Source organism: Clupea harengus, chromosome 25 (genome assembly GCF_900700415.2).
Source record: "Clupea harengus chromosome 25, Ch_v2.0.2, whole genome shotgun sequence".
Taxonomy (NCBI): Eukaryota; Metazoa; Chordata; class Actinopteri; order Clupeiformes; family Clupeidae; genus Clupea; species Clupea harengus.
In genome coordinates, this window is record NC_045176.1 from 8521727 (window position 1) to 8532823 (window position 11097).

At 39.9% G+C, this 11097-nt stretch overlaps 2 protein-coding genes across 2 annotated transcripts; one reads left to right on the top strand and one right to left on the bottom strand.

Moving 5' to 3' along the window:
- The first annotated feature begins 3904 nt into the window (after positions 1-3904).
- Positions 3905-9562, top strand: lyrm4 (LYR motif containing 4). Its single transcript, XM_012827953.3, has 3 exons — positions 3905-4029; positions 5481-5601; positions 9296-9562. Exons 1-3 carry the CDS (start codon positions 3944-3946, stop codon positions 9362-9364), a joined length of 276 nt encoding a protein of 91 aa, XP_012683407.2. The 5' UTR covers positions 3905-3943; the 3' UTR covers positions 9365-9562.
- A 7-nt stretch (positions 9563-9569) lies between these two features.
- On the bottom strand, positions 9570-10983 carry LOC105900611 (protein phosphatase 1 regulatory subunit 3G). The gene has a single exon (XM_012827951.3). The coding sequence runs from the start codon at positions 10606-10608 to the stop codon at positions 9808-9810; it is 801 nt and encodes a 266-aa protein (XP_012683405.2). The 5' UTR covers positions 10609-10983; the 3' UTR covers positions 9570-9807.
- Between the last annotated feature and the right edge of the window lie 114 nt (positions 10984-11097).

The window sequence follows — 11097 nt, forward strand, 5'->3', positions numbered from 1 at the left end:
TTCCACCACAGGAATCAGAAGTAGTTACGATCCTGCTCTTGAGAGCCGAGGAAGACGCCGCCTTTCATTCTCTTCATTGAACTCTCCATCTATTGCTGATATACGCTCTAAGATTATTTTCACAATGTCCTTTGATACAGCCTCACACGCATCAACTCTCCTTCTAAGTTCAGTGGATGGTGTCACTCTCTATCTTAGTTCGTCATAAAGTTTAATTATTTCATTTATTCTTTTTTCAATTTAATCTGCCATAGCAGCCAGTTCACACTCTTATATGTCTTTCTTTAAATCTTCTCTGGAGGCTCTGATTTGATTTTTCCGTTGTTCATATAAGCTGAGCAAAAGTTTTTCCTTTTTATTTAATTCTTCTATTTGTTATGCAAGCATTTTCTCTGTAGGTTTTGGAGGTCGGTCTGTACGACGCGGCAAAACTACTTCCTCATCCTCATTATCCATTTCATTTTCAAGTTCAGCTATTTGTTTTTCCTTACTTTCAATTCGCTCTTGTAATTCCTACCTTGATGTAGTAAGCCTCTATTTTCTTGTATTTCTGTTTGTAGCTTATTTATCGGTTCCTTTACTTCATCTATTGCATTTAACCTTGCGCTTTCCTTACCGTTTCCGTTGACCATCACACTTGCTTCAACTCACGCGCCGTACCGTCGTTGGATTGCAGGCAGCTCGATGAAGCAGGTGCAGGCCAAGCTTTTACTGTAGCATCCCCCCGATAGATGGTCAAGACTTGACTGATGGTCGTCTTGATTTATTGAAATCCTTCCTTACAGAATAAACCAACCACCGTAAGAGCTAGGCAGAGTAAGGGAAATAACCTTTACTAACTAGCTAGCCAGCGTCATGTATTAACCTAGCATATTCAATGTGGTGAATTAACTTAGCAGATAGTGACAAAAGTCTTATTACAGTCCCAAATCACTTCAAAAGACATTAACTCACATTAACAATGTAATATTTCGATGAACACTGACCTTGTGCCTCTTCGGAAGGTGCTAAAGCAATCAAATATTTATCTTTATTTAATCACTATCTTTCTGTCTTTGTTAACGTGTCTGGTACGCAATGAACTAACTAAAGCAAGGCACGACATTTAAAGAATAAAAGTCCCTCAAAGCAAAGTACAATACGAGGCAATAAAAATCCACAAAAAATAAAGGCAATAATAATTCATTTTACTGAGCCATGTCTTCTTTAGAATCATTACAGAAATGGGGTTATTTACAAACTATGTTTACCAACTGAAGTGCTGCCTCTTTGCTTTGACAGGAGGTACTTAAGACTCACCACAGCAGACAGAAAACCCTGCCTGCGACCTCCGGTGCTCTTCCCCCCTCCCTCTCATCCTCTGTGCTCCTGGGTACAAAAGCGTGATGCTGGGGGGTCATTAACTCTGGGTCCCATATGGTTCAAGAGAATGCTGGGGCACACCCAAGGGAGCCCTGCTGTCAGCCACGCTCAGATCTGGGCCAAAAGTATTCACACCGCCCCTTAATGAGTGGTAGTGGTTGCAATGGCTTCAATGCTCTCTCTCTCTCTCTCCCTCTCTCCCTCTCTCCCTCTCTCTCTCTCTCTCACCTCATATTCAAGATCTCAACATTATTGTTATTATTACCTTTCCTGTCTCGCATACCCTTACCCTTAGTCCTCTACGCCCACACTGCCACACAACCCACCCATCAGTTTTGGGTGACTTCCGTTCCCCTCAGCTAGTATCCTCCAGGGAAATATTAAAGCCCCAGACAAGAAACAATAGCTGCTGCTGTAATTGCTTGTGGTTTCAACAAGCCTTTAAACAGGGAAAGTGGGTATTAATGACGGTTGTTTGGAGCACATGACAAGTGTCAGTTAATTACACTGCCAATTACTGACGCAACCTCATCATCATTTCTGAAACATCCCTGACACCAGAGATTTGCATAAATTGCTCATGAGTCTCTCTTGGGAACAAATGTTATCTGTTACGTGTGACATTTACATTTAGTCGATAAAAACCATAGATGAGTAAACAGTGGCACAGTAACCAGATAAAGTCTACAAAAATATTGTTAGAAAGCAAATAAAACTAAGGCAGAGTTATAAATGTAAACAGTTCACACACACACACACACACACACACACAAATGCCATGGGAGTCAGTCACACACACATGCCTGTCTGTCTTGAAAAAATACAGATGTCCACATGTATATTTGAGCAAAACCATAGTGTGCATATAGTGTGCCTGTATGAGAGATGAGAGATTAAATTCTCTTCTGCCTATACAATGTTCTTGAAATTAGGTCCCTTGTAACAGATGGGACAAAATTCTAGTTAGCTTCTGGTCAGTCATTTCGTAACAGATATTTACATATGTTTTTGCCTTATGAACTCAAGGCACAGGCTGCTGGCTGTGAAAAATCAACCTTGACTACCGTTATGCAATAACACACAATGGTATCGCTGAGAGGAATAGTTCCGTCTCTGTCTCTCCAAAATGACTGAAACTGGATAAAAAACCATAAGCAGTTATGAAGGCATGGGATATCTTAAACCATAACTTTGACTACATAAATCGGGGATAGCTGTAAAATCGTGGACTTTCACTGATCCTTATTTCTTAAACTAATGTGAGAATTGATGTTTTGTGAGGGAGCATGATTTCCTTTATGTTTCTATATAACGTAGACTCAAACCAATCTGTTTAGCAAAAATAATTTGATGTTCACAAAGATAGAGCCAATGGTGTGTGCATGTAAAACACTACATTTGCTTCCTGTTCAGCTCCTGCAAAATACTCCCCTCTGGTGACAGAAAATGAAATGTGTAAAATACACTCCAGTCATAGCTTTATTAAGATGTACTAGATCGATTCTTTGACAAACTCATGTTGAGAAACCAGTAGCAATATTGGTTCCCCACTTTTAGGAATGTTAACATCCAGGTCATCTGAAGGGATTTGTCTGACCAAATGTCCAACTATATTCAACAAAGAATGTTCTTTTCTACTCCATGTAGAGGATGACAAAGACAAGTCATTCAAGGTTGACCTGTGTAGTCACATAAAGCACATAATAAATAATTAACTTCAATGAATTCATACTGTCAAGTTGCAAGAGACATAATAAGCCATGTGGTTATCAGACAACCTTAGAAATTAGCAATAGGATTAAAGTCTTTTTCAAAGATTGACTTTGAAAGATATTCATAATCCATTTGTACACTCTTAGTATGCCCCACAGCATGTCAGCAGACTTTCAGCAGGTAGGCCTGATGTGTTCCAAAGGATGCTCATAGCCTTGTGAGGGTGACTTTGAAAGCAGCAGGAATTAACAGTAGATACAGGAAGGAAATGTCACACCACCCCTCTCTTACACCACTGAAGAGTAAGGACGTTGAAAATGCATGCTGTTCCCCTTGTGTGGATCTGTGTCTGTACTCCTATTCACCTCTGCAGTCACTTCAGCAAAGTGTCTGAGTTCACCAGATGGTTATGACTGAATGTGACACAACATTGGTGTTTATAAATGAGGCAAACAGGGATTTTTTAAAACAGTAAACCTGTCCCTTGTCTTGTAAATGTTAGAAACTGGCTGCCTATGGATGAAAAGAGAAAAACTTGTACCGTTTTTTTTTTTTTGTCTGAAATGCCTCTGCATCTACAATCTCTTCTCTTTTATTTTGCAATCACAGTACATCCTTCCTGCTGTGAAAAGTAGGTGAATGTAGGTCTATCTGCAGAGGTCAAATAATGTAGGTCTCTCTGCAGAGGTCGAAGATAGTGAAATATTTAAGTTCCAAAAATACTGGTGTCATAACAACACGCTGATTTTACGGCATAACCACACATGTGGGGTAGTCTTAACTACATACAAAACTTAAAGTCGGTCTCATACAGGCAATATTTTGATTCCCTATGCGATTGCTGGGGTCCTCATGATATAACAACATCATGGCGTCGTCCAGTCGAACACAAGTTCTCTCCCTCTATCGGATGCTTATAAAGGAGAGCAAAAAATTCCCCTCTTACAACTACAGGTAAGATGAAAATTACCAGCATAATAATTAGGTGACACAAGTTGGGCAACTGTGATTTACGCCTAATCTATTAACGAAGTAATTGTTAATATTACTTGCTAGCTGCTAAACTACGCTAACTAGCTAAGTCGGTGAGGTAGCGTGAGATGTTGTCAGTGTAGCACTGACGTTAGCGTACTAACTTCTCTTAAATGTCTATAAGCTTCAGTGTAGCTGTTTAACGTCTTTGTTAAAGATATGTCAGTCATCTGACGCAATACAAAAGACTAAAGCAGCAATACGGAGTTCTGTTCCAAAACTAGTAAGCTAACTACCTAAAAGGCATGCAATAACCTTGCAAACATCACCAACAGCCCAGGTGACACTGATAGAAGCTTGCCAACACACTAGTTGGGGTCTTTTGGCAGTTTAGTTGGCAATGTCACGCGTGTGAAAGCTTTTCTTCCATTTTTGCAGGGTGTACCAGCCCGTTACACAGAACTACATAGGGCATATCCTGGATGGCTAGTGGGGAAGACACAGGTGTTTATCTGTCCTTCACATGACCATATGCTATCAAAATGAATTTGAGGATGGTACCAAAACTAGTTGCCTGTAAAACCATATCTCAAAAAGGGTCAAAGTGTTGCATAGTGTTACTTTAACGCTGTCCAAAACCTTTATTTTTACCAAGTCAGATCTGTAGAAAGTTTCACTTCTGCCCCGATTCAGTTTGTCTAATCATTTATGCCGATAATTCTCAAATATAACGTTTTGAGCCATTTCATAGCATTTCTACGTCGTTATCTTAATGGTTAACAAATCAAGTCACATTATATTTGTTATTGACACTTAATCAGAAGTCACAGAATTTTGAGATGTCCTGTTAGTGTTCACAAAGACAGTTCCAGCCGATTCGTATGCTGTCTACGAACGCCCCAGACTATTAAATTTCAAAGTCGTTGATCATTTTTTATAACGAAGTTACCATTGGTACATAATTGCGTGGCTATAAGATTGGCGCTGTTGGTGCGGATCCGTGTCAGTAGTGGGTTGATTATCTGCTCTCCTGGTGTTCCAGTATGTTGGTGGTTAGCATTGCTGCTTTCCAAGTAGTTGATCCATGTTTAACTAAGCCGTGTCATGGAGGTGTGCCGACAGGGGGCAATTTGGCCCCGTGGGGCACACCCTGGAGGGAGCAACCACAGTTGACCGCGCCAATAAGTGCCCTATTGCCCCGGCATCAATCAAGCAGCAGTAGGATTCACCATAGTAGGGGAGGGAACCGTTCTCTTCACTCCACTGACAAACACCATGTTCCCTAACGCTACAGAATGGGAATAAACCATACAGAAAGATGTCTGAAAAATCTTTTTGGACCAATAACATTACAACTCTTGGTATGGACTTCCGTAGCTGTAGCAGGTGCCTTTTAATTAACACCTCTTTTGTAATTATTGTTTCAATCTCAGGACGTATGCCCTACGCAGGGTGAAAGATGGCTTTAGAGAGAACCTTGCTGTGGACAACCCTAAAACACTGGATGTGCTTTTAAACCAGGCCAGAGAGAGTCTTGCAGTCATTAAGAGACAAGTAAGGAGGTTATTTCCCTAATAAGTCGATGTCATTTCCCTATCGGTATTTCCAAAATGAGGGGAATTACATAACTATTCCACGTTGTTGCATTTTCCATATTAGTCAGGTCATTGCTCTTTTAGAGGAGGGCTGAACAGATGTTTATAACTCATTGTGCATCACATATGTTAAGTCATGCTTGAGTGTTTAGCCTGGTGAGCATAGCTACAACTAGATATGCATTTCCGCAAGAAAGTGCAAAGTGTGATTGCTTAACAGCAGCAGATGATCATTTATCCTTGCCCAGAAAATGGCCGAGTATACAGCCCTAAAACACAAGCATACTGCACACATTAGGCTTTATGATTAATAAGACGGTATTCAAAATGAGTTGAAGGTATAAAGTGTTAAAAAAGTGTTACCAAATTGAACCCTTCCACCATGCTTTAACTGTAAAGAAAGTCAAAGATACTTAGATAACTTGCTTTGAAATCCTCAAAGTCAGTCTCACAGAGTATAACACTATAGTGCTCTTCTAGTCCTCGTTGCTAGTATTAAGACAAAGATTGGACTGGATTAATTCTACTTGTCTTTGAGAACCAGTGGGAACCAGTGGTGGTGCACCTACATAGGTGGAGAAAAAGCCTTAACATTTTTAAATCTTTTCGCTTTTGCTACTTCCAGTTGACCAACAAATTTGAATTAGTTCTCAACGTCAGGATATTGCAGGCAAATTTGGTTGGTAATGTACATACTTTCAACATCAGACTGTTAGGTACACATATGTCTTCAAAAACATTATGTTGAATATAGCTGGAAGGAGTGATGAGGGGGCCAAGCAGCAGTCATTATGTCAAGGGCCTGGCTGTAAGCACCTTAAGCAAGTGTCATGTCCATTAATCACAGATTGGCCGAGATATGAGCTAATTTCTTATTGGCGCTAATTTCGGACAAACGGTTTCGAAAATCTAAAATGTAATAACTTTTGTGAGGCTTAATTTTGTGAAGATCATCTGTAGAAATTGTTGTGCAAATTGGCTAAAATCTGTGGCCTCTGAAAAACCTTTAAACATTTTTTAAATAAAATCCAGTATGGCGGCCGCAACAATTAGGTTGACATGTCTCTGCCTTGGATACTCCCACGGTATTAACAGACACCAGAATAATTTTTCTAAGGCAGACATCAACAGCTGTTAGAAAAAATGCATGTTGCCCATTGACTAGCCATAAATCTGATAACATGGAAAGGATCCTTACAGAGATAGACCTGTGTCTGTTTACTTCTTTACTTTACTAACTGTAAAGAAACTGTAGAAAATGACTGTTCTCTCTAATCATTTTGTACTGAAACTTTAACTACAGTAACTGGAGAAACAGACATTTGCAACAGTTTCTTTACAGTTATTGAGGTAAACAGACACAGGTCTATCTCTGTAGAGATCCTTTCAGCCTTTCAGTGCTGAAAACAAGCGGTTTACTTTGATGCGGATGCTTACCCCATAGGATTGCACTGTATAGCCGTTTTGTGGTTGCCGGTTATAGCGTTCAAACTCAATACTGAAGTGATTTCACTCGTTATTTGTCCTTAGTAATAGTTTGGACACAAGAGGATCTAAAAAATAGGGCTTAGGTTAAAAAAAATCTCAAAGTTTCCCTTTAAGTAGGAAGACAGCTATACACTGAGTCACAACCTATGGTGTAATAGCCTACATTGTTATTAAGTCAGTGTTTGGCTTTATTTTGTTGTGTTGTAAATTTGATGAGAACAATACACTGGTTGGCACTGGATTCTTCTGCCATCTTTATAAAGAAACGACTCATGCCACTGACGCCATGTTTGTCTATCAACACTGTGCTAAAGCGGTTGGTTATGCTCAGATGTATTATCATGCGGCAGTTTTACAGACACTCATAAGACTCCTCCAGCATTCTTTGGGTGCATTTTTCAGGTTAGCACAGAGTTCTGCCTAGGTACTGAGTATTCCCCAGATCAAGTGTCTGGTTTCTAAGGTAACCTGGTCTTAATGACCCCCCCCCTTTCACACACCCAAGATTAATGGCTCTCACCCCTCTTCACAGGACTAACTGTTCCCATGCACTGTTTCCTCTGTCCTCTAATGAGACTAAACCTCATCCAATGGGAACAATGTGCATTATATCCCGTTTTTATTCATGCTACTCATTAATAGGCCAATCAATGGCAAAGCCTCTGGCCTTAAGCTGATTAAGCATGCTTGGGTTACATTAGCACAAGATTTATTTTCAGTTCAGCACGTGGGTTTCTTTCATTTTCGGCCTTTGTTAATTTAAAGAAGTTTGATTAGCCTCTGGATATATTTCTAAGCCCGGCACATATTATAGACATATTTTTTTGCATTTTAAACTGTACCTCTTTTGTCTGTCTTATGCCACATGCCCTTTGGTAAGTGGCTTCTGGACGCCACTGACTTATTTGTGGGGATCATGGATAATGCCTCTTATTGGCCTTGAAACTGTAACAGTCCAATGCAGTGTTTTTCTACCTTACAGTTCTACTTTTTGTTTAATTTTTACCCAGGTAAATGAGTAAACCCCTTCTTGAGTCTACTGTTTTGTTGAAAGAGTAAACTGCATCCGTCCCACAGAACAAATTTAATTATTTGTTGCTTAAACAGTCCAAAGGATATGATGTATACTTGGATTTTAGAAAAATTATGCAGAGATTGAGATCTGAGGCATGAAAGACGGTAAATAACAAAGGAGCTGACTCATCTCATTTCTGATTGGCACCTCAGATGTCATCTACTGTAGTGGATAGGGCAACCACACAATATACACACTGTAATCTGCATAAAAGTACATGGTACACTGTAGTTTAATTTAGAGTCCTCACAAATTCTAGAAATGCCATACTCATCTAGAGACAATAGAGGCATGTGAAGTCTGCCAACAGAAGTACATTTGCCTTTGGGGCCACCTTATGGAGACAGTTGGTATTGCAGGAGTGTCTTATTGAACAGAATAATACAAAGACAAGTGGTGCCTTGTCAAGTTGTGCGTGTGTGTGTGAGAAGGAGGGGCTGTCAGGAACGCTGCTTTAGGCTAAAGGTACAGTGAATGGTTGTTGATATTTGAGCTCAACAGCCACTCAAATAAACCTCTCCCTTTCATGCTCCGCAATGGTATTGATTGGCTGGAATAGTGTGTGGCTCAGGCTCAAACCACTTTGTTTGTTTCCTATGAACTAAGCCTGGACAGCACGATTAGAGATTTCTTTTGAGTGCACACACTGAACAGACAGCTTGAGGAACATAAAGAGAAAAAAATCTGAATTTAACAAAAGGTATAATGGATTATAATCAAGGACTATACTTTTAGTTCTCATCGAAAAATGTCAACAAGTGGTCCCCAGATGTTTGCTCTAGTCAGAAAGTACCAAAGTCTAGTGGGACACCAGACTAGTTGAAACTACAGTTTCACAGACTCATCAATTCGGTGTATATCCCCAGTGTGTATTTTCAAAACCTCTGTTTTATTGACTGTCTTTTGGGTCCGAACACATTTTAAAAACTCCTTGTAAAGGTTAGTTTAGTTTATCTGTCACAGCCTTTCCCTTGTTTGTAATAGTTCTGGGATGTGGGCATGTACAAACCTTATTTGTCACCCCCACTTCTACCTCATGAAAAATAAACACTTTCCTGCTCATTGCAATGACACACTCTTGCACTTTCAGGTGACCATTGGACAGTTCTACACAACCCAGAAGAATGTGGTTGAGGGCCTAAGGAACGTGAATTTCTGAGAGCTGAGCCAATGGTTTTGGTGGGGACCAGCAGCAGAGAAGGTTTAATGTATAGGCATCAGATGAACATGCAAACCTTCAATGTATACATATAGCAAAAGTTAAGTGTACATTTAAATGTATATTATTATGTTAATCTTTTGTTGTCCATGTCAAGATTATGTAATACAACATCTCTATTAAATATGTAATTCTAAATACTGTGTTTCGTTTTTTTTCCCTCCACTCCCTTTTCCAGGTTAATGCATTAATCTGCTTTTGGCTAAACACCCCAGGCACATGATAAAAGTACATTTCAAGGCATCATAGATTTTTTTTTTTTAGGTTTATTGCCAACAATGACAATGGTCAATTCATGAATTCCCTGTTAATTCCCATACAAACATATGCCATATTTTTAAGATGTGACAACATTCTGCTGGTGACAGGTGACTGCTGGTCACCTATGTGTAATCCCATCTGAGGGTGTAATTTTGACCCACGTTATTGTCCCAGAAGTCACCTTGATCGGTAAGATGGTACACAGCAAACTGTACAGAGAAGCCTGGGTTCATATACGGAGGTATGTAGAGAGTAAACACAAATTGACTCCAAAGTTCTTGGTGAACTTTGCGAGACTCGAGCACAGCTTTTGTGTCCACGAACGTCATCCAGTCATTGAATGTATGCCTCACTCCGACTTCTTTCCTTACTGAATCTATGTCCATCACTCGAATTAAACCGTTAACTTCAAAATGAGTGATAGACACTTTCTCCAAAGCAACCCGAAATTGCTGGAGACGTCCGTCGAAATCATCTGAATCAACAGGCATTGCGAAAGTCGGGCTCAAACGGTACAGTTTTAAAGAAGATGAAAATGTCTCACACAGATCGACGGCATTGTCCTGTTTGTCATCAAGGGGGTAGCTGTTCAATCTGCTGAAGACTTTGGAAGGGACGTGTGGATCCTCTGTTACACTGAAGTGCTTTACATTCGCCAAGTCGAGCCCAAATGTGTCTGCAAACTGTACTTTCTTTGCGCAGCTCTCGAAAAGAGACGCCTGTTCAGCGGATACAGGTAGGGACTTGGCTCTTCGTCGGTCTTTAAGATTACTTTTCTGGGTATCTAAGGAACACCTGCCATCATCAGTTGGCTCGAGGTCTGATAAAGGCTTGTCGTCCTCCTTTCTGCAAAATGACGTTGAGAACTGAAAAGCAGCAGCAAGTTCGGGAGAAATGACCGAGTTTGGCGAATTGGTTTCCATGATTTGCGGATAGAAGTGAATAGACGTCCCCGAAAACACAAGCACAAGGAACGGCAGCCCTTTTTAATCAAGTTATGTACGCACAGAAGGCAATGTTTGTGAAACATTACGTCAGCCTCAGAGTTGCGTCATCTCTGAATACACAAATAAAAAATAAACAATAATATTGGCAATCATCAGAGTCTTCCAAGTTAATAGAAACAGGGCTTAGGCATAGCTCAGAAAAGAAGTGTGTTACATTTCATAATGAAGCAAATTAATATTGTGATTAAAATAGCATGTGCACAACGTTTTTTAAGGAATTATAGTCAGCTATTAGTCTGAACAATGCCTTTTGAAATGGAATGGAAATGGAAAAATATGGAAATGAAAAATGCATTACATTTATGGAATAATGTCTAGAGAGAGACTCTATTTAACATGCATTCATCAGTACGTCATCGAGAGAACAAACAGTGAAAGTGCGAGTGTGATGACCCTTGATTTGCT

Bases quoted from the DNA above. Each gene is read 5' to 3' on its own strand.
- lyrm4 (XM_012827953.3), top strand. From the start codon at position 3,944: ATGGCGTCGTCCAGTCGAACACAAGTTCTCTCCCTCTATCGGATGCTT. The intron at 4,030-5,480 runs GTAAGATGAAAA...TTTCAATCTCAG, and splicing joins TTCCCCTCTTACAACTACAG to GACGTATGCCCTACGCAGGG. The intron at 5,602-9,295 runs GTAAGGAGGTTA...TTGCACTTTCAG, and splicing joins TTGCAGTCATTAAGAGACAA to GTGACCATTGGACAGTTCTA.
- LOC105900611 (XM_012827951.3), bottom strand. From the start codon at position 10,608: ATGGAAACCAATTCGCCAAACTCGGTCATTTCTCCCGAACTTGCTGCT.